At 50.7% G+C, this 22,977-nt stretch overlaps 5 protein-coding genes across 5 annotated transcripts; all 5 read left to right on the top strand.

Annotated features, from left to right (window-relative positions):
* Positions 1 to 193: 193 nt before the first annotated feature.
* B0T26DRAFT_680014 (uncharacterized protein) lies at positions 194 to 1,138 on the top strand (the record flags this gene model as incomplete). The annotated part of the gene is made up of 2 exons (XM_060440436.1): positions 194 to 212; positions 285 to 1,138. The coding sequence occupies 2 exons, from the start codon at positions 194 to 196 to the stop codon at positions 1,136 to 1,138; spliced, it is 873 nt and encodes a 290-aa protein (XP_060291405.1).
* Positions 1,139 to 4,842: 3,704 nt separating this feature from the next.
* On the top strand, positions 4,843 to 6,043 carry B0T26DRAFT_837247 (uncharacterized protein). The gene is made up of 2 exons (XM_060447527.1): positions 4,843 to 5,377; positions 5,446 to 6,043. The coding sequence occupies exons 1-2, from the start codon at positions 5,136 to 5,138 to the stop codon at positions 5,948 to 5,950; spliced, it is 747 nt and encodes a 248-aa protein (XP_060291404.1). The 5' UTR covers positions 4,843 to 5,135; the 3' UTR covers positions 5,951 to 6,043.
* A 3,883-nt stretch (positions 6,044 to 9,926) lies between these two features.
* Positions 9,927 to 11,046, top strand: B0T26DRAFT_680012 (uncharacterized protein; the record flags this gene model as incomplete). The annotated part of the gene is made up of 4 exons (XM_060440435.1): positions 9,927 to 9,958; positions 10,137 to 10,228; positions 10,318 to 10,322; positions 10,537 to 11,046. 4 exons carry the CDS (start codon positions 9,927 to 9,929, stop codon positions 11,044 to 11,046), a joined length of 639 nt encoding a protein of 212 aa, XP_060291403.1.
* Positions 11,047 to 18,316: 7,270 nt separating this feature from the next.
* On the top strand, positions 18,317 to 20,115 carry B0T26DRAFT_755826 (uncharacterized protein; the record flags this gene model as incomplete). Its single annotated transcript, XM_060446014.1, has 3 exons — positions 18,317 to 18,373; positions 18,435 to 19,049; positions 19,819 to 20,115. 3 exons carry the CDS (start codon positions 18,317 to 18,319, stop codon positions 20,113 to 20,115), a joined length of 969 nt encoding a protein of 322 aa, XP_060291402.1.
* A 1,860-nt stretch (positions 20,116 to 21,975) lies between these two features.
* On the top strand, positions 21,976 to 22,687 carry B0T26DRAFT_447229 (uncharacterized protein). The gene has a single exon (XM_060435081.1). The coding sequence runs from the start codon at positions 22,137 to 22,139 to the stop codon at positions 22,581 to 22,583; it is 447 nt and encodes a 148-aa protein (XP_060291401.1). The 5' UTR covers positions 21,976 to 22,136; the 3' UTR covers positions 22,584 to 22,687.
* The last annotated feature ends 290 nt before the right edge of the window (positions 22,688 to 22,977 follow it).

The following is a 22,977-nucleotide window of genomic DNA, read 5'->3' as shown; positions in this document are numbered from 1 at the left end:
CCGTAAACCCATCAACTCCCCAAGCACTCACACCTCACTCCGCTCCATTTCACATTTGATCACCCGACTCTGCCCTTTCTCCGCGAGCACTGTCAAAGCCTAGCACCTGGCGACCAACGACGTCTCTTGCTTCAACTCGGCCGTTTATTTTCTCAGTCTCCGTCGTTAATTATAACTCATACAACAATTGACCATGTCGAGTTCGGCTTCTGGTAAGAGGCTTCAATCTACTCATGACCGAATGTGCAATCATGGCTAACAATCTGTCCATTGCTTGGGAGCAGGAACAAAAGCTCTTTCTCAGGTGCTGAAGGACGCATTCGAGGACGGCTGGCTTAAGCACTATGACAATCTCGACGAAGACTACACTAGCACAGTCTTCGTCAGAAAGAACCAGAAACAATTCGATCTGGTGCCTTGTCGAGCCCTCCCTTCCGAATATGTCGAGGATTATAAATTCGGCAAGGGCATAACATCCGATGACGTCCATTCCTACTGGTATTTGGTCAAACATACTAGTTCGGCTCCGGGGAGCGTCAAATCTTCTCCCGGATCCACCACGTCGAACCTCCCCGCCACCGTCCACGTAGGACGCGAGCAACAGCGCAAGGAGTCTCTACCTAGACCGCAGACAATTTCACCAGCCAAGTCGGACGGCTCTTCAGGCCAGAGCGACAGCGCCAGCTCAGCCGACAAGTCCTCGACCACGCACATGTCTACCTTGACCGCTTCGTCAGTGACTTCCTTGGGTGGGAGTGAACCCCATCCGCCACCCAACAAGCTCTTTCTCATCCACAGCCAAGTGACCTTCAACAAGGTTCCCGTCCACTACTACGTCGGGTATGACGAGCACGGCAGATGCCTTCTGGTGAAGATGCCCACCGACGAGGTGGAGGCGTGCAGCTTGCTCGACGAAGTCAAGCCGAACATGACCTTTGCCGTCCTGCGAGATAGGAAGAAGCTCCTCGAGTGGATGCAGGCCGGCTGTAGTGAAATGGCGTGGAACGAGGTCGTCGGCCACCTCAACTCGGCGCTCACCGACCACTTCAAGTTTTCCATGCTCACCTTGAAAGAGGCTCTGGACATATTGAACACCGCTCGCGCAGCGGACAAGAGAGCTTCCAGCCCGGGAAAGTAATTAGACCCGTGGAACATGCGTGCATGACCTGAGACTTGTGTGGGCTGGGCAAGTGCGCGAGGTTGTCTGTCTGCTGCCAATGGACCTTGTCCCCACCTCGCCCCGCCGTCACTAGGGGAAAGGGAAAAAAGGCAGGCCCATAGTTTTTTCCCCTGACGAGGCAAGCCCCGGGGTTCTAGTCTGAGAGGCGCCTCCAAATCTTCAAGGCATGGCGGGCCGTGCCATTGAACGTGGTCAGGAACCTTGAGGAGGTCGCGAAATAAACGATGCAAGATATAATTCTCGCGGTTTCGGTTGTGTGTGCGTGTGTGGACAATTGGTTGGATACGTGTTGCTGGCCTGGCAGATGTTTGACTTTGGCTTGAAAAAGGACATCGGGATCGGGAGCTTGAGTGCATCAGCAGCCTAATGACCTTAGGTACCTTACTCGGATAGATGGTAGTAGAAACCAACGGCAGTGCCGTGTTTTCTCTCGTGCTCAGCGTTCACTTGACACTTGTCGTCTCAGATCTTGGTCACCACTTCAGTTGATCGGTGTGAGGATTTGTATGAGAGGGCTTCTTAAACTAGGTATATATCCGAGTCTTATGCCGATTTGCATGGCAGATTTAAACCTAGCTGGTGACTATAATCCTGGTCAGGCAACTCGCTTGCAATTGATGGGTTGGCTGCCCGGGCCAGTTATGGGTTCTGGGCAAAGACACAAGGCTGCAATACAGCTAACTATTCGGTTCTTATAACGAACCTGATACGTAAGTAAGGTAATTGGTTCGATTAGAAGCTAGTTGCATTGGAAAAGCAGCAAATCTATCAGCGGCAAGTCACTTGAGGCCAGTTAAGCCGTCAAGCAAAGTTAACTTGTCAATTGCAAGCCAGTTGCCTACAAGTTTGTTGCATGTAAGCCGATTGCTTGCAAGCCGGCTTCATGTCTTGGACAGCCTCTGGAAGGGTTAACTACCTACAAACGGGCAGTGGGCACAAGTCTTACTACAGGGCTTGCAGCGCACTACGTATTCGTCTCTCACTAAGGTAGTATGGTATTTTACAAGTATTTCTGTTGGAATCACTAGGTACCGGTACTGGAAATAATAGGGCGTGCTGCACGCCGAAAGCTGGTGGTTCAAGTGATGGTTATTGTTGTCTATGTGTATCTAGAAGAAAGAGGTGGCCGTAGGCCACTTATATGGAATCTGGGGCCCCTACGCCTCCACCGCCGCCTGTCTGGCTGATGAATGCGTTGCTACAGCCACCTCTATGTGGCTGGAATGCGCGTTGTTCCAACAATTTCATACTGTGACGTTACCTCCGGGAGCCCAATATTTTGCGCTGGGAATGAGTTGGGAGGGGAGACCTCGCCGCCCAATGTATGTAATCCGTATTGAGGCTCAGGCCAATAAGAGAAGGCTGCGGACACCGAGATGATGTCTTGATTACCCCACCCTTACGTGAGCTGCCTTGACGCCGTGATTACTCATAAGCAACGCAACCTTGTCAGCGTTCATGTCGTTTGTGTCAGAAAGAAGGGGGTTCTGGCACGCAGTGCCAGAACACCAAGTAGTGTGGTCAACCAAGCTGAAAAAGAGCTCATGCGAGCTGAAAAAGGGCTCATGTAAGCTGAACTTTACGTAGTCAGTTCAGCTAGCAACGACTACTATTTGCCACCATTCATAACTATAATAGAGGTTCTCTGACTGAGCCAAAGAGCACGGGAGGAGGAGGAATCTCAATGAATTACTTGGAACTCCATCTTTTCCACCGAATTTAGTGTGCAGTGCAGTGTGCAGTGCTTCTGACAGTTTGCCAGTCACATTGGATAGGTTAGAATTGGCAACCGTGCCCTGCAATGCAGTTTACGTATAAGCTTAACGGGGAACGAAATAAAGCGCCTCCATACGCCCTTATACGGGCAGTCCAACCGCTGACTGACTTTCTGAGATCTGAAGGGCCTCAGCACCTTACGGCTCGCCGAAAAAACTTTTCGCTGAGGGAGGTAATAGTTATTGTGATGCCTAGGTATCTTAGAATCCTATAGACATATATCTTCTCTGAAAGCATATGATATAAGATTTTCTGGCCTATTTACTTGCTATTGTATCTTCCTCCTTCGTAACTACCACACAATCAAACATTCGGGAGCATGGGCCATTCAACCTTGAGCGCCAGGGCAAGCAACCAAAGTGAGAGGGGCGAGGGCTGACGTTGCCGCAAAAAACCACTCTCGAGCTTGCAGCAGTCAATGGAAGACCATCGCCAGGACCGGCATCTCTCACTGCAGTTCAGCCCCGAGTTCCACCAAGGAAGGGTTCCGCCACGCCGCACCTTACTAAGTGATCAAGTTGCCACGGCTTTGGTGGCCCCTTAGCACCAACGTCAAAGTCGCCAACGACATCTCCCCACCTCCATTCCAGACTAGTGTTACTCTGTGTCAGGCTGCCACGTTTCAGTCTCAGACGTGGCAATTTGTTACCATGAGAGGGGGGGGGGGGGGCAAGTGCGGATATCTTTTGGATTTTTAAGGTCTGCTGAGATCAGAATTTCAGCCCTGGCTCCTGATGATTCGCAGCTGGAGGCCAGTAATCAAGGCACAGCTGCAGCGAGGCGCTGGCGGGGTGCCATAAATGGCGGCCGATATAGGCTTGGCAGGGGAAGTCTGTGTCTTACTCTAGGCCAATCGGACCCATCTGAAATCAATGTTGTCAGATTTAGCAGCCTTGTAAAGAAAGGCACAGGTATCATGTTGAACACATATCTCACCAAATCGAGGATGCGGCTGTCGCGTCAGCCTTGGCTTCGAGGCTATTCTGGGCAGATGCTGCAAGTCGAAGTCGCACTCCAAGTGTGGCCCTACCTACCTTTGCTCACAAGGTTGCTACGCCCGAGAAGTTGATTATATCTGTTACGGCACGGCCGAACTATGGTCCGTGGTGCCGCAACCATGTCCTGGCTGCAGGCCCCACCCTGCAGCCCCACTCTCCCGACTGCAAAACCACAGCCTGCAGGAACCGCAGGCCTCTTCTTTTCCTTTTCCTTTCCTTAGCTTAGTTATCTTACGAATACAGCCATTCTTTACTTGCAACCTTGACTCTCGTACATGCCTGCCTTCACAATGTCCCACTATATAATTGCAGCCTGACGGCTTGCAATTCTGGCATCCTTTTGGAAGGTGTGGTGCAGCGGTAGTGGGTGTTGCTAAACGCCGTCACAGCCGTAGTCGATCCGAGTATTCTTGACACGGCCCCCATGACGGACAGTGACGGAGACTTGTAATCTCGCCTGACGCGGCATGTTCAGACTGCCAAAGGAGCCTGGTTAAGGTAGACAAGGAAGGTATTCTGCTCGCAACCGTGCTGACTCTCTAGTTAAAAGACAGCCCGCCGCAGCCGTGTATCGCTTTCTGCTTTGTGAGGAGTCCACTTTTTCTCTCAGCCTACCGCAGCCGTGTTATCGCTTCTGCCTTGTGAAGAGTCCACTTTTTCTCTTTATACGCCTTCTGCACTCATATGCGCATGCATGTCAGATCAGCGACAGTCGGCCCGACTATTATGCAACACCGTGTAAGCTTAATTAAATGCAGATCTGCACAATATCATATCGCAAGATGTTACCTAAAAGGAAAGTTACAATAATTTCTTGGAACCCTTGGTGGCTTGTAAAGATTTGGTGAGGACTAGGTACTCACTTCATGTTACCTCCGAGCTAAAGTTCAAGTTCTATGAAGTCGGTGACTTGGTCTCTTGTCTCGAGTCTTATATAGTCCGTGTGGCTCGTATCGGCTAGGTTAGTCCAATCGGCCTGATGTGAAACATATGTGGGCCTGGGCTCCACAAGCGCAGGCCATCATCTTCACATATATATCTCGCTGTTGCCCGGATAGCTAGATTCCTTCTAAGCAAGCAATCCAACCCATCACTTTCCCATCCACAGTCCGGCTGTTGCGCCACTCATAGTTCAAACTCTATCGTACTCTCACACTGTGAAAGTTATACCAAGTCTACCCATGATGTATATATCGCTTCGTGCGCTTCATGGCCTCGCTCTGCCTCTTCTGGTAGCTTCAAAGCTTCTGATCGACTTCAATGCAGCCCGAGGCGATGATCCTTCAAAGATGGGGCACATCAATCTCGAGGGGGCTCGAGGAGAAAGTCGGTCTTCAAACAGCCCAGATCTCTACATCAAAAGCGACCAAGACTGGCGAGGTGAGAAAGCTGCCCACTTCCACCGCGAAGTTGGGAACATTCGGTAAGTGCTTGCGCGACTATTTCCCACCCGACGGCATACAAAGTAGCCGTTCTCACAAAGAATAATAGGGCCGAGTATCACGCTCTGGATAAGAAGACGACGGCAGGCGAGACATACTTCCTCGGCTACCAGTTTGCTATGGGTGCTACGCCACACGCGCTCATGGTTTGGCAGTGGAAGGAGTACGTTGCCAACAACGACGAGGATGGCGGCGCCAACATTCCGCTTGCGTTGGAGATCCGCAACGGCAACTTGTGCTTCCGGTGGTCAGCTAGCTCTACCGATGGTCGTACTACGCAGTGGTCTACCCCGGCAAAGGTTAACACCGTTTACACTATTGGTATCGAGATCCTGGCCAAGAGCACCGACGGCCATGCTCGAGTTTGGTTGAATGGGGAGCCCGTCACCTTCACGACGACGAAGTCGACGACACTGAAGGGAAACATGTTCCCTGGGCGGAGTGATCCTAAGGTCGGTGCGTATCGCGGTGAAGATGTCGAGGTGAACACATTTGTATACCAGTTGCAGATTGGAACTTCAAAGGCAGACTTGAACGGCCAGTTCTTTGGCTAGGCTGTGTGCACTTCACTTCAAAACTTCGAGCTATCCCATTTCTATTCAACACAATTTAGTCGAGTTCTAGAGTATCGAAGTGGGAACCGCGTCTAGTTTTCATAAATGAAAGGTACTAAACCTAATCGCACATACACGGATTATCAATAGGAGTAATCGTCATATCGCTCAATAATTAGAAGAGAACGAGCTCATTTCCCAGAACATGACTGGGTGGGGCCACCGAGTCAGACATAATATCACGTCAGAGAATGCATGAACCGTAATTCCTGCCCTTCGCCTTGCGCGGCAGGCCTTTCGCACGCGGGGCTGGTTTGTTTGTTCTACCTCGGTTGACCGCCTTCACTCTGACTGAACATTAAAGGACAGGGGTGGTCAGGAAGTGAGTGCTTTGACTTGACGACAAATGATGAAACACCAGATAACTGTTGTGTTCTTTAACAGACTGACTTTACTCGTAGCTGGCGTAAAGACGAGGCCCGGCACGTCTTTGTTGATGGGCGCGAATTCGACGCACTCGGTAGGCGATGCCGGCAAAGAGTTGGTATTGAAAAAGTCGAGGAGGCGCCAGAATGCCGCCTCGCGCGGCGACCGAGGTGGCGCCACGATGATGTGCTTCAAGGACGACGGCGATGTTCAATGGCGAAACTGCGGAAATTCCGACGCTGGCCACTGCAGGTGCAACGCGATGCTCAAATGTTTTTGGGGCGCGTTGGTGGAGAGACGGCGATAACGATAACGTCAAGCGAGGTGCTAGCCCACACATTCAAGGCTGGGAGGGGTCAAAACTCAACGGCTTCCCCACCCCCGCTCGCCCCGGACTCGCTTCCTTAAAGATTGCCAATATTAGTCCCGTCGTCCAAGATCGACCCATCCCATAGGTTTTAGCTGCGGCTAGCCGAATGCCACGCGACGACCTCGTCGCCAATACCGTGCGAGTGCAAGAGCTTCCGAGCGGGGCGCTGCTGCTCCACATTGACGCCACGCCGTTCTCTGGGTCCAAGGCGACGGAAACAGCAGTCCTGCATCTGCGGGCAGTCACCATCGCTTGCCCTGCTCCTGCACTGCAATTTTTAGCTCCGCAGAGGGCATCAAGTAAACTAATAGCAATACTTGCCGCGCATCTTGCGCGCAATGCCGGCAAAACGGCCGAAATAAATATTTTTCAACTCGCCGCACACGGTTCTCAAAGCCTACCACCATGGCCGGCACGCGCAAGGGGCTGCGCGGTCGCAAGCAGCAGTTGAAAATTCCAGCAGGCGGCTCCCTCGCACCTGACGAACTCGAAAATATTGCCGAAATGCCAGCACACACCGCCTCGCACAGACCCAGTAGCCAACCCACTTTAAACACACAGCCAGCTCCATAGCCAGCCACAGCCAGCCACACCACCACCACGGCCATTCACGCCAGCCAATCCAGCACCCGGCTCTAGCCCTTTTGTCAGCTCCATAGACAGCCCTATATCTTGCCTCAGCGATGATGAAGAGTATAAGGTTGGAAATGGATTCTAGAAGATATTTGGGATTATTTTGATAAGACCTGGCCGGAACACCCCCTCCCGGAAGATGCAGCGATCTACACAAAGCAAAATGGCCAGAAAATTGTCAACCTTGAAGTCGTGAATTATCTATTCATTATCATCCGAAAGATAACATCTACAACACGGCCCTACGAAGAACTCTTGAAAGCCACACAGACAACCTCACAACCAATCACACAGCCAGCCATACAGCCAGCTACATGGCTGGCTAAACTAGCAGCCACTGTACCAGGGAAAACGCAAGCAGTTGGAAAGGAAAGACTTGGCGTTGTTCACTGCTACCGGTGCTTTAGCTTTGGCCACATTGCCAACCACTGTTTGAAGCAGTAGTGTGTGGGTTTTGCAGCCTAGATAGTTACACTAGCTCCTTCTGCCCGAGTAAAGAAGCAAAGAAGCCACCAAACTGCATCAACTGTAACGGCTGCCACCAAGCCTGGGCTGTCAAATGCCCTAGCCAGCCACAATCACAACAACAACAACCAAAACAACAACAACAAACGCAGCCATGGTCACAGCCAATATCACAGTCACAACCCCGGCTACCAGGCCACACATACGCACAAGCAACAGATACGCCCGCCCCATTATGACAAAGAGTCATACTACCTCGTCTTCACAACAGGACCTTCAGTCAATACTACAGCTATTTATTATACAGCTGTTGAAGCAAATGAAGCCTTTCTGAAATACTTTCCTTTTCCTTTTCCTAAAAAAAATAAAAAAACCCCCAAAAAACCATTTACTCCCCTTATTACTAGAACTCAAGGGTAGTACGGCATAAGTCCGGCTAAAGGAACCCCACTACTTGGAAACTATTGCGTTGTAAGGAAGGAGCACCCCGAGCACATGAGCACATGACAACGCGCGCACAAAGTGTGCGCGCCCACCACCTGTCACCAACTGGCCAGAACACTGCCAGTTGGCACAAGCCACTAAGCCACACCATAGCGCCACACCCCCACAGCTTTGGCGGAGCCCTTAAGTGTAAGGGAAGGCAGGTACGCCTGATCAAGGTGGTCACAATGAAGGTACTGAAGTAAGAGAGCAATGACTGGTATTAGCAAGAGACTTCAACCTAGCCCTCGTAAAGGAAAAGGGCGAGGGCTTCTGTTTATATACATGACAGAGTATAAGGCGGGCCTTTAACAAAGGAGTGAGTGGGTTATGTGTGAGGGTTGGGGTTTCTTTCTTACACTAAGCATATATATAAACAGTGGCCCTCGCCCACCTTCCTTTGCGAGGGCCAGGTTGAAGTCTTCCAATACCAGTCATTGCTCCCCTGCATTCTTGCCTGCATTGTGACCACCTTGATCAGGCGTAGGAAGGGGCTTAAAGGATGGGCAGACCAGAAGCCCGAGTATACGTAAACGGTTTTTATAATAGGACGGAGTCAAGCGGGAATAAATAATAACATAGCCAGTTACCAAGCCTTGTCTCTGACAAGTGCCGATTTGTTTTATACTCTAGATGGGTAGTTGAGAATTACCCTCTTCAGGTATACGCTTGTCTTTGAGAAATTTCTCATGCTTGTGACTCTAGAACCAAGAAAGCGTTGGGCCGTAACTGATTTAATTAGACGCTTGATCGATAAGCGTTGATGCTACACACAGGATCAGACCCTGAAACTTGTAGGTAACTGGGCCGGTTAACATTCTCTCTGGGAAAAGAGCCCAATAGCAGACGTTTTATCTAGTTCACGCGGTACCTAGACTAGAGAGTGGAGCCTGAGCGAGGGCCGTTTGTAGGTAACGTTGCATGCGCGCTTGCTTGGTAAAAGGGGTCTCTTGCAACCAAGATGTCCAGTGATCGCGGCAAGACGACTTGGCTCGTAACTAATACACCCTATTTGAAGGTCTAGCATCTTCTTGCTTCTTCCCCTCTGACAAATGCCCCAGCACTCTACTGAACCTCTGCTGCAGCATTAGGATTGTTCAGTTCACCGGGCAATTCAAGTCTCGAGAGCGAACATGAAGTCATATGGCTAATTGCAAGAGAATACCGGAGAATTAATAAGGATAACTACCCAGAAAGCCTCCAAGCATCACAAAAAAAAAGAGAGCACTCGCCACAACACATGTAGTACCGTTCCAGCATGTCACAAAGGGGACGCCTTCCCTAGAGGTCTTGCCGCTCAGAACGAGTACGAATGGCTCTCCCTCCGCATACGCCAGTAGTGAAGGATTCCGAAAAAACCCTGCATCGTGCTGTGCGGCTTAAGGCTTTTGCCTGCTCTCGCTTTGGATGGATGAGTTCTAAAACAATGGGAAGGTCTTATGGCCGACAATAGGGAAATTTGGGAAATTTCTACGAGCGGTTGTTGGCCCTTGCGAAGAGTACATACAAGGTGGTCTATCCTCTCTTCGGCCCCGGTGACCGCCCATCGTATCCACTTCCCACCGGCAATTCTGCCCATATACGTCTGTTACAGTCTTCATGCCCCGATGGGCTATCAGCGAGGTGTACGAGTAAGTTCTGCATATTACCTAGCTCCTCACTGTATAAGTAATGTAATTGCTTCCTGATCTTCATGTCCCGATGGGCTATCAGCGAGGTGTACGCGTAAGCTCTGCATATTACCTAGCTCCTCACTAAGATAATTGCTTCCTGATCTTCATGCACGAGTCATTAATACTACCGTGCCAGATGTCCACCTTCAGCCAACCACATGGACGAGGCTACACATGTGTTCGAACCTCAGACGACCGTATTGGATAAGGGCACAAAAGGAGAGGAGTGTAGATATGCTGAGCATTTTTTAGGCAGAACCATGGTCGTACGAGTCTGCATGTTAAAGAGGGGTATCTAACAACTCGATGCTGACCAGGGCCGGTATGTGATGGAGCTAAAGTTGATCTATAAGTAGGGAGATACGGAAGTGGGCAAAGTGTACTTCTTTCATCCTCCTTCTCCTTCATTCTACGCCTCCCGACACGGCAACCAACGCAAAACTCGGTCTTATCAAAAGTTTGTTCTCTACAGAAGCTGAAATGGTGAATTGCTCTCGACTCCATCATGATTCACTCTACTGATACCGTGCTCTTAGCCCGACGTGCTGTGCGACTCGAGCGGATGGCTCGTCACCAAGGGCTACGACTACAAGATCCGCATCCGGGTCGGGGGCTCCGAGCTCGGGATGTACGCCAAGGACTGGAGCGATAAGACTTTGGCCGATAACTATCGGCTGACTGCCGGTCCCGCCGGATCCGGCTCTCTGTTTTACATTGAGTCGGATGGCTGGGCTAGCGGCAAGAAGTTACAGCTCCGGGCCAAAACGACCACTTGGAGCACGTTTGAGAGTCGAACGGATATGTATACCAACTTTGCAAGCTTCGGCAACGAGAACAAGGGGCTGTGTCTCACGACAACCTTGGAATGGGCAGCTCCACTGCTGGGAATTGCTGGGACCGAGAGCAACATCTTTCTTGGACAGGGCTCTAACGTGGGGTTGAGGGTCATTTCTCATTGGGGCCCAGAGAGTGGCTGGCATTACGTGAATGCAGACTTTACCGGGGCATACCTGGATGTGCAGTTTGTCAGGATGCCCAAAGTTTAACTAAAACGGGCCGAAAGCTAGCATAGAATATCAAGAAGAAACCTATGTCTTTGCTTCGGGGGGATCGAGGTGTTCCATGAATTCGTTGGGTTGCTGCGTCGTACATTTCGTGACCGAAGTCACTAGGAGTACTCGCTAAGTCAAGGTCACCGTATCCGGACATTCATGCGCCTTGCGCTAATACTCCGCTTGCCTTGGCTGTGTAACATATCCTGTACCATACCTGGTGCTAGGGCCTCTCACTGTGATCTCGAACGTTCATCTCCTAAGTTTGGCCTTTGAGTTCGTCCGCGTCGTATGTTTTTCGTTTTCCAGTCTTTAGCTCCTTCCTTAGTGTGGACCGGTAGTTGTGTTATTGGTCTGTGGCAAACCTTCTAAAAAGCGACACCGAATTTCCTTGACCCCAATCCCGGCAAGGTTGTATAGAAATCACGAAGCGGAGGCGAGAGCACGCCTAGTGCGATAGAAACCGCCATTTAGTAAGTCTTGATCTAGCCACGCTCCGCTCTAATATATGAGAACACGTGGCATGGCAAAACACCATACACCATCGCGTTCACAATGACCTTCTCCTTCTCGCCAGGGACCTAGATGTCACCCTCGCCGATTTCCACAAAGCCTAGCTTCTTGTACAGGTGGAATCCCATAGGACTAGCCATGGTTGTTATAGCCTTCAGGCTGTCCTTGGTAATTTCTCCTATGCCCCACGAGCAAAGTGACAACCCGTGGCTACGTCTCTAGAAGCTGGGCAGAGTGGCGAGGATCTGAAGGTGGATCCGCTCATAACCCAGATATCCAAAGCATTTCTCATTGATTCCTGCCTGACATTTCTGGAAGGCCTCGACACGCTCGTGTTAGTATCCTTACGGGCACGCCTCCCTGCTTCTCAACCCATCCCTGGCTGTCTACCTATTTAGCTAATCTTTTTATATAGTTTAATTGAGGAGTGTTAACAAGACGAAAGGCTTACGGTTTTGAGTCTCGCGTCCGGGATTTTTTCTTTTGTTTTTATGTGAGATGTCCCATACGGCGAAGGCTACAATCGATTTCTTTCCATCGGCGAGGCTGTCTTCGCTGACCATCACAACCCAATCTTCGTAAGATAGGAAGTACGCGATCGCCATTCTTGTAAATTCTCGATGGTTACCAGGAAACTGTCCACGCTAAGGAAACCGGTAGCGCCATTAGGGGTCCAGGTGTATCGTGTCAATTATTCTTCCGTAATAGTATCGAGATCGGAAAGGAGGCCCAGTCGAGGTTCAATCTGCTCGGGCACGCTCGTAGTTAGGTGTTCGAGCGCTTCTACGCGACGCGGCTTATTTGCTTCCATTATTGTCGGTTGGGGCCAAAGTGCTTTATGGTGTTAATCCGTAATAATGTTTCGCGGGAGAGAGGGGCTAAGGGACATTTCTGCTAATACTGTGCTTATTATTAGAAAATGGAGGGAGTTTGAAGGAACGAAAGCTGAGGCTTGGGGGGAGGTGTATGGACTTACGTAGGGGATTACTGGTTGCTGTTTCTCCGTTAACTCCCGACCGTCTGGGGCTAATCGTCGGAGTTGTTGTACTGATTAAAGAAGTAGAGAAAGCATTATAATTTGCGAAAAAATCTCCAATGCGGGCGAAGGGGAGAAAGAGGTCGTATGGCTTCGCCAAATTCTCCTTCCAGGGTGTCCGGACATCCTGCCCCTGGCTCACCCCCGAGCGCCTTAAGATCACACATCTCTTAGAGACCTTCCATGTCTCTCATAGCACCTCTCGGCAATTTCTTATTATAGCATGATATGTAAGTGGGGTTTCGCAATTTTTAACTAACCCACCCAGCGTTCGGGTTCCGTGGGGAGGGCTAACGCCAGGGGGTTCCTTCCTGGGGTTGTGTTACGGACTAGCTCCGTTCCCCGCGGTCTATGGCGGCGACCCAAGGATCCGTCTATTGAGGAAAGTTATGGCATATACATGTATTCCATCCGCAGCAGATCGCTAGGGAGCGTTGATAGTTCCAGAATTCGAGAGACACCTTATATTCATTATTAATACCCCACTGGAGGCATTCCCAGATGGAATCTCAGCTTTCCCGAATCTCTGACGCTACCTAGCCGCCAAAAAACTAGTTCTAGGACAACAGAATTTGTCCTTGTTATTAAATCAGCGTGGGCGAGAATTAGTCCAGCACCTCTCCCGCTCTGACCACCCTTTTGCGAGCCCCCGCTCTCCTAAGCCCAAGGTCCGGTTGACTGCCTTCGAGTCCACCAGCATACCCGCGCTCTGATCTCGAATCGCTTGTTTCTCTGTAGATCTGAAGTAGCGTTCTGGTGGGTACACAACTCTTCAAAAGCTTCTCTATATGGACGTCAAGAGATAATATATCTTTGAGGATCTTGCCGTATATACCGGGTGGAAGTCGTCCACCGACAATAAAACAGATAAGTCCGAGACCACATGTCCAAGCAATTGCCCGTATCTTATTACTAGATACTCTAAGTAATCGGGACCGTCGTAATCTCCCTTTCGAAATTTCATAGGCTGGTCTATCTGAAATATTACTAAAGTTTATTAGGAGTAATCTAAGAACTTGTAGGCGAAAGTACATATAAAGAATTGTTACAATCTGGACAACGGGGTGTCCACGGAGCTAGGCCCGGCCTAGGATTGTGGGAACCGGGACGATGGGGAGGAGGTGCTAGGAGGCAAGGAGTATCGTGCACGGATTTCGAAAGGCAAGCTTTCAACACACAACCAATGTATGCTTAACCATATGCATTGATAGCTGCAGAACCGTTCTCCCAGAGAGCGTACTGCCAGCTCCTATATAGAACTATGAACAACCAATCAGAGTCCTTCCCTTACATGCTCAGTGCTCCACTGGGTGCTCAGTAGGACTGAGCACTCAAGTGTGCACTGAGCGCCCTGCTCAGGGTGCTCACCTTGGTCTTGGCAGACTGAGCGCACTGAGCGCCCTGCTTAGGGTGCTCACCTCGGTCTTGACAGACTGAGCGCACTGAGCGCTCCCTGATTGGCCGCACCGACCCTGGGGAGAGCTCCGCTCTTCTGGTTGCTCTAGCCAATCTGCAGCAGGCTCATGGCGCCTCCTGCACTTTTGAGCCAGGGTCGTAACAAGAATGGTTCCTTTCAACCACGTCTTCCCAGTTCTTTTCTATAGCTTTGAACTGACCACTCAACCACGTGGAGCAAACATTGCGTCTAATTAATCCGACGTAGAAGATTATAGCTAGAGGAAGTCCCGTAGTTTGTGAATAGGCCTGCACCAAAGAACCCGCAATAACCAAGATCTTGGTAGTACCGATATAAGTTAGGTGGGGGGGTAAGCGAACACTACTGATTTAGAACATTCTGTATAAGCAGGAGTCCCAACTAACCCTCCAACAAAAGAAAGGGTGATCTTTTTATTTACAAAACTTCAATACAATCTTTGATATCCTCTGAATCATCCGCTTCTTCCGCATCTTCTAAAACCTCTGCTGCACGCCCTACAGCCCTCTGGGCCTCACGAATAGTCTGAATATTCGCAAAGGTGGTATTTGGATCTTCTTCAACCTTCTTCTTCTTTCTGGCTCTTATTGATTCGAGAGTGTGTTCTAGACCTTCAATCTTTCGCTTCCTAATAGCCAGTTCAAAGGCCTGTTCATCCAAAGCCTTACCAATCTTTCTGAGGAAGAGCTTATCCGCTGGCATTGCTTTGATGATGCGTGCGAACTTCTTTGCCTGCTCAACGTAATCACGTGCCTTTCTAGGAGTCCTCCACTGCACCCGATCGTCTCCATAATCCTCCAGGATTGGCATACGGAGTGTGCGAACCTCTGGGGTAACTATAGTAGTTCTTAAGGGGCGTGAAGTATTAGAATTCTTGAGGAGGAGTGGGCTTCTTAGCGGTTTGTTGACATTCAAGGGCCAAAGGCCTGATGCCTTCTATCCTGACTTAGCATTACTCTTAGTAATTGCCTCTGTGCGTGAAATCTGGTAGCATTCCAGAAACGCACGTTTTCCGGCTACAGAAGAGTCGTCAAAGGCGTTAGCAAGAAGGTCCTCAAGCCGTCTGCGATAAAGTCGTTTTAGGGGGCCAAATATGGCCAAATCTAGGGGTTGGAGGACATGGGAAGTATGGGGAGGCAGATAAATAATGTGAATATTGTTTGTGTATGCCTCCCACATATAATCGGCAGTTGTGTGGCTGCCATGGCCATCAATAATAAGGAGTCGTTTCTCAGAGGAGTTTGCTGGCTTGGTGAGAGGAATGAACACATTTTTTAACCATTTGAGGCTTGTCTCATCGGTAGTCCATCCTTTCTCAGTTGCTGTAAAGAACCAATCCTGAAATGGCTTCATATCCAAAGGAAACCATTGTTGTTGAACGCTTTTCCCCTTAAAAATGACCAAAGGAGGAAGGCAACGGCCAGCTGCTGAGATGCATTCGACAAAAGTGGTCCAAGTGCGGGTTCCAGGCTGTTTTTTTTGAAGCGCCTTAAAGGCACGGCTTCCAATGACAAGGCCGTTGGTTCCTCTGCCTTCCATAATACCAGATTCGTCCTTGTTCCAGCGATTCTCTGGCTTAATCGCCTTGATAGCTGGTGTTTGGAAATGGTTGAACCAAGGTCGAATTGTTGACTCTGTAGCGCAGTTGACGCGGACCGAATCGACTCTCTTGGCCCTCTGAGTCTTCAAAATTCGATTGCGGTTAAGAAAGGCACGGCACCACCCCTTTCCAAGTGGTAAGGAGTCCCCCCTTTCAGCTAGAATACGGCGTGCAAGCTCCCTGATCTGTGCATGTGTAGGGGGCAATCCTAAATCTTGTTGAAGAAGAATCCATTCGACTAAACGATCCTCTTAGGTCTGTGTAAGCCTTTGCTCATCTTGATGAGCAACATTTCGAGGTAGGGAGCCATGTAGACGGCCATAAAGGGTGGAGGGTGGAACGTTCCATTTTCGCGCGACTTTGCGTAATCGATGTGTTCTGACGGCTTCCTCGCAAGCCTTGCGGAGGTCTTCTTCTGTATATGAAACCATTGTCAAGAGAAGAATAAAACGAATTGAAGATGAAGAGAATTGGAAAAGAATTGGTTGAGTTATGGGCTTTTTATATAAGAGGGTTGGTTGTGTTCCTCGCTTATCTAGAATGTTCTGGATCAGTGGCGTTCGCTTACTCCCCCACCTAACTTAGAGGGCTGTGTCCAATGACTCAACCTTCCGCAGTATATCTCGCTATTTGCTATCCAGTCTAGCTCCAATCAACGCATCGTGAAAGTAGCTATCATCCTCGTTTATAATGAAGACCCAGACCTATTCGGCTATATTTCCAATAATATCTAAACTAAGGGTGCTAATTAAGAGGCCTAGATGTTACGATCCTGGTTCAGGCGCGCAGGAGGCTGCACGGAGCCTCCCGCTATTGGCTAACGCAAGGAAGTGGAGTGGTTCCCCGCTTCTCTCAAGTGCAGCCAATAACGGGGCGGTCAGTACGATCAGCATGGTCAGGGCGATCAGTGAGGGAACTGAGCACACTGACCGCACTGATCACCTAGGACCAACGCTCTGATTGGTCCGCCTTAGATAGATATATACGACGACCGTAGCCACGGTCTCAGATAGTTCTTGCTTGGTTCTTCAAGCAAGCAATACACATTCACTGCACTCATACACTTTGAGTGGCATTCCGATTTGACTGTATTACCCGTGCGATAGGAGCTTGCCCTTTGTTTTATCTTCATAATTACCAACCCCAGCATTCTGTGGAGCCCGTGCTCCCTTACAGACAGACGACCCTAACAGTCGAGTGGTTTGTAATACTAGATTGTCTGGGATAGTCTGGAGAAATGGAGGAAGGACATTCGTCTGGATATAGAGATGGCTGACCGAGAGGGCAAGGCAGAAGATAAACGCGAGTAGAGATCTGCAGTGCCTCTACTCAAATAGAGGCAAGCGTTACCGTCGGTGATATCCGTTGAGAAGCGGGGTGGTTTCGGCAGCCATTTGTCGGGTTGACAATTCTTCAGGTATAGTGAAAAGAACAGCTTAGGTTGAATCTGCTCCATAGAGTGTCGTATATACTTAAGCCACTTAGCTTCCGGCAGATAAGAAATCAGAGTACTGAGGATTATATATAATATGCTTATTCGGTGGCCTTCATGCAGATGAGCGTGGGGGTAACCCTCTACCTGGCCTTTACTTGCGTCTTTTGATGAAAGCTTGGGAAAGGCCGAGGTGGGAAAGTAGCGGAGCTTATGGCGATTAAGCTGGAGCTTGACCCTTGAGGTTCGTAGCGTAGGGTATAGAATAACAACGACGACCTAGGCTCTATGTAAGGAAACCACCCTCGTAACCACCATGGCCACCGCCACCAGGGCCACCCTCGCCACCATCGCCACTATCGCCACCGCTAACAGGGCCACGCACTATCGCCACTACCACCCTAGCTACGCAAGGATGACTCGTAACCCCTTTCACGTGTATATAGACCATGGCCTTCGCACACCTCTTTAGCTCAGGCCAGGTTGAAGTCTTACGCCAATACCAGTCATTGCTCGCCCTGCTTGTTGCTCCTATTGTGACCACCTTGATCAGGCGTACCTGCCTTCTCTTACACTCTACAATGAGACCGGTAATGAGTCGGAGACACGGACCGGCGCCGATCCGTATAGAGGCAAGTATTACAAACCACTCGACTGTTAGGGTCGTCTGTCTGTAAGGGGGCACGGGCTCCACAGGATGCTGGGGTTGGTAATTATAAGATAGAACAAAGGGCAAGCTCCTATCGCACGGGTAATACAGTCAAATCGGAATGCCACTCAAAGTATTTGAGTGCACTGAATGTGTATTGCTTGTTTGAAGAACCAAGCAAGAACTATCTAAGACCGTGGTCACGGTCGTCGTATATATCTATCTACGTAACCAATAACAGTGGTTCCGTTGTCCCGTGGTCCCGCGTCCGGGTCACCGCCCGACCGGAACTGTCCCGCGTCCCCGAGCTCCAGAGCTCGGAACCCTGGAACGCTCCTGATTGGCCCGCGCCAAAAAGAGCATGCCCCACCTTTGTGCATATCCACAGGGAATCCATAGGGATTCGTGACAATTCTCTCTCGTGTTTTGTGATTAAGTTAGACATATATCTCATACAGGCGCGATTACCTGCTTTTTAGTGGTTGGAGACCCACTTTTGGTGGTAACTTCTTACCACCAAAAGTGGGTCGGCTTAGCGACACGTGGTGGCTTCATCATAGTTCCTCTTGACCGCTCATAAAAACAACCTGGACAAAACGATGGCGAAAGACCACTCTCTAACTACATCCAGCGACGTTATCATCCTCAATAGCATGGTAGAACTTAGCGCTATGCCGACCATTTCTGTCAGACACGTTAGCGCGTCGAACGCTCCAGGAGATGGATGACGAGGACGACTCTCTTGGAGATAACGCCTTGGTGCTGACACGCGATCAACTCCAGCAAGTTGAGGATTTTCGTAACCGGCTGCTTAACAAAACCGACGATGCCGAGAAGCTCGAGCTATGTGCGGAAAAGCGCAATGAACTACTCCGCCATAATACTGAACTGCAAATTCTGGTCGCCACTTATGACGATGTCATGTCGGCTGCTTGTCACGGATACGAAAACAAAAAGCGAGAGACGGCCAGCAAGGGGACGTTACGACCGACTGGTCGCCACAAGAAGCTCGACAATAACCTCGAGCGCGACGAATGGGAGTGCTACTTTGGTATCGCTACCTCGGCGGCCCAGGTCAAGTCCAAGTGCCTCGCCGCCCTGAAGGCCGTGGCCAAGCGCTGGGGCCGCGAAGTCACCCTGCACTATGAATGGGAGTCTAGGGGTGAGAAGTTTTACAATCTGCTTCGTGCTAGTGCATTGAAGCTCCCGGAGTGGAATGATACTGCCCGGGCATTGACTATCATCATGTGTCAACGACATAACAACATCAAGCGTGCCTGCATCGTCCAGTCCCGAGACCCTATTATGCAGGCCGATCTCCGGGAACTGGGGGTGTTTCCTATATCCAAAATTCGAGAGAGTGCATTACCTACCAGCTTTGGCTTGGACAAATTTGGCATTGTCGTTGTCGAGCAATTTGCTGTTTCCCGACCCCCCAGTACTTGCAGCGCCAAGCCGCCTGTCGAGTCCGTACCAACTAAGCTCTCCAACACTGCCAGTGACTTGGATCCATCAGATCTGCCTAGAACCGACTACGCAGAGCCTTCCGAACCGCCTGCTGACCCTCTCGAGGCAAACTTACTCACACTACTAACTAGAAGGTCGCTCCGCTGACCCACACAGGCTGACTGGAAAGAGACCCGAAACCGCGGCTCTACCCGATCTATTTCAAGGCCTCTGCCGCTCCCAAAGCTCCAGCATTGTTATGTTATCCTGTGTCGCCGACCCTGCTAGGGGCTCCCGATAATACCACTATCTTCAGCGCAGAGGATTTCTCCAGTATCCGCCATGAACTCTGCTATCATCACACCCAGCTCCTTTTTGACAAAGTCTGGACTAAGGGTCCTGCCCCGTAGCAGGCCACAACTCCGGCCGATCCTTCTGCCCATCTTCGGACGACCTCGCTACCTGACATCAGTCGGCCTTTCAAGAGATAGCGGCTGGAAGATCCATCCCAATTCCCTCCCGTCTTGGGCATAGAACCGAGCTCTTGCATGACCAGGAGGCTGATGAGGCCTACCGGAAGCGGGTTTTAACTGAACTAAAACGCATAACTTTACCACCAAACTCGCATGGCAAACAAACCGCCAATTTGGTACAGGGTATGCTCGGAAACACAAGACCGCCTAACACCGACAGGAGTCGCGGCCTAGTCGACGCCTTATTCCTTACTGGTGTTGAAGCCGCTAGTTTTGTTGAGTACGCATCTCTAAGCGTTCCCATCATCGCCGAAGGCCAACAGCAGTTCCAATGGAACACGAACGACCGACCCATCGCCCAGCTTTTCAAGCGCATGACCCACTTCAATAGGACTGTATCCGTACAAATACCATCCCGCAGCCCAAAGGAAGATTCATTTGAGAACCGAGCAAGGAACGGTACTACTGGCACGCGGTAAATGCGGAGTGTCCGGAATGCCCGTTGGCAGTCCTTGGACAATATTTTCGGACTTGGACCCTACCTGAAGAACAACCGAGTTGGCTAGAGTGTATTTAGAAAAACGCGCTGGTCCGCGCGTGACTATGTATCATAGATTATATTCTCGTCCAAGACCGAATACCCCCCCCTGGTCGCTGTTCAGAATTCTTGAATCTTCTGGTTTGTTGCATTCTATTAGAGTTCGCTGCCATTTGGCGGGATCTTGCCCACGTGTGCATGCTGTGCTGAGATGCCGCAAAGTAGCTTCTTTTGACAACTTAGCATGGTCGAAGTGACAAAGGTTTGTCAAAGCAGTGAATAACGGAGAGGTCCTTACCTGGGATGGCCCGCACTGCTTGTAGTTTGCAAGGCTAGTATGCTTGTATTGGGACAATAAGAATTTCTGGACTGGCCGAGACACTGTGATTCACTCCACCTTTGGTTGCTGGGTGAGCAGCCTTCCTTGCACGAGACAAATGAGGATTAGATGGCGGTATCTATTCCTAGTCTCTCTCACCACAAGGTGTTACTCGATATCGGCCGTGTATCACGAACTAGAGTGTGTCGCACCCGGCTTACTCGGGGCCCGAGGTGTGACAAGTGTCGCCAGTAGCGGATAACTGGGACTCTTGGATCAGCAGAAAGAGTTCCGGCTTCAGCGATGTGGAAGCAATAGGTCCGATGGCGTTTTGGCCCTGACGCCCGGCGTGTCTCGATTGTCGGGCGGCGGAAGTGATGTAGGTGACACATCTCGGCTAGAACTTTGAGGTTCGCGGCTCGGACTAGCCGTTCGAGCTTCCATGCCAAACATTGGGGTGGTGAAAGGGAGATTGGGTAAGACTGGAGAGGGTCTCTCCGTGTCTTCTTTGCGATGTTTGTCAAAGAGCTTCTTGAACCGTCCAGCCACTGCACAGAATGCATATTCGCCATGTCAGTACACGGTACTAAACTTCTGCGAAAGAATAAGGGATCTGATGGAACAAGCGAGGGAGGCTTTCCTCCCTTTGGTCGATAAAAAAGCACCTACCTTGCGATGCCACTTCGACGACGCGACCATCACGGTTCTCGGTGTTGCTAAACTTGATGGCAAGATATTGCACGTCATCGAAGAAGTCCGGGTCTCCCAAATGCAGCTGGACCGACTTTTGGGACGTGCTCGATGATCTCTTGTTAAGTTTCCCTCCCTCTGTCCCTCTTGAAAAGATGCCCGAGAAGCGCTTCCTTTTCAGTGATGGTGGCCCTGTTGGACTGCCTGGCTCGTCGGAGACGGACACGGCGGTTCCATGGCTGTTCCTGTCGCCGTCAATGAAATCTAGATAAACAAGGTCATTGCTCCCCAGCCGGGCCGCAGGGGCAAGGCGTCGCAACTCGCATTCGACATGGCGGTCCTTGTATATACCGTTTGTTACATTGAACGACAAACTTCCTGCTTGGCCCGCCCGCCCACGCCATAGCTTCAAGTCCTGTGCGTATGATTCACGTCTGTCGTGACGGGACTCGGTTCGATCAGTCCAGATTACGTCCGTGTCAAAAGTACCGTCCTTGATGAGATCTTTATCGCGCACGTCGCTTTGGAAATCTCGATGCGCCTCGGGTGACCTGAACAAGTACTCGGGTACGATGTCACGGTACTCACTGTTACCGACGCCGTCGTCTCTTCTCCACGTCAGGTGGTGTTCATCATCTCGGCCTCGAGGAGAGGGAAAGCCGACATGGAGCCTCTTGTTCTGGGAACTGTGTAGCGTGTTGGGGAAAACGTTGTGTGGGACTGTAGCCATCGTTTTATATCAGCACGGAGTGACACAGGACATAATAACGCCCTTAGTCTTAGAGTGGCTGCACGTACGGGAATGCTCTAGGACTCCAGGCGGCTTCGCCGCTGTCCAGATTATTTTAGGTCTAAGGCTCAGACGATCCACACGCCATTCCTTCAACGTGATTTTATCTGTGGGCAGCGTGACGTAGACAGGGGCGATGTGAAACACTGCAGGAGAAATAGGGATGAATGAAGATTGCGAGCTGCTGTGGGAATGCAGGCTGAAATGCGGAATGAACGGCAGGCTGGCGCTTGCTGGTATAGACGGCGTTGTGGCGTTAGACGCGCTCGGAAGAGAAAGGCTGATGGTACTAGAAGAAGAGATGTCTGTTCGAGCCGAGACGCTCGCGGATGGTGGTACCCAGCCTGATTCTGAGGCCAGAGTGTTGGCGCGTCCGGGCGGAAACACGCTGTACTCACACCCTTGCAGGTTCCGGAGCGGTGCAAAGGCAGACGCGTGGACAGATGGCCGAGTGGCTTCAATGATAGCGTCGTTTCTTGTACTTGTAGGGGCCATCAGCAGACGGTCGACTAGCAGGGGTGGACGCGAGGACTCGGGCAAGCCCGCGCGGGCGCAGAATTCGTTCCAGACGCTCGACATGTCGCCGTATATTGCCGAGAGGTCTAGCTGACGCGCAGTTGTCGTTCCTGCTAGGAGGAGTTGGGCTGATGCGCTCGTCTCGCGTTCGTACCGGTTGCTGATGGACCGCAAGCGTTTAAACATCTCCTCGATCCATCTTGGGTCGTAGCCCGGCGGGCTCTGTGAAATGGCGTCGCTCTGCCACGACGTACTGAGTGACGTCGAGTTGGTCGCGCGGTTTCTGATTGGCGATACGAGTGTTATCGGTACTGGACCAGGACATTGGGGGGCACCCAGGAATAAGGCGCCACGTACCTCATAGACGTCACGATAAAAGCCAACAGCTTCACTGTCTCTAGCTCTAGGGCATCTCGCAACTCCCTGACGCTCTGTTCAGCGAACGCATAGCGGGTAGTTTGCCATGCCGCAAGCCAGCTATCCCGCAG

This window comes from Lasiosphaeria miniovina (genome assembly GCF_030549165.1).
Source record: "Lasiosphaeria miniovina strain SMH2392-1A chromosome Unknown B0T26scaffold_7, whole genome shotgun sequence".
NCBI lineage: Eukaryota > Fungi > Ascomycota > Sordariomycetes > Sordariales > Lasiosphaeriaceae > Lasiosphaeria > Lasiosphaeria miniovina.
The sequence above is the reverse complement of the archived record's forward strand: the minus strand, read 5'-3'. Positions and strand labels throughout refer to the sequence as shown.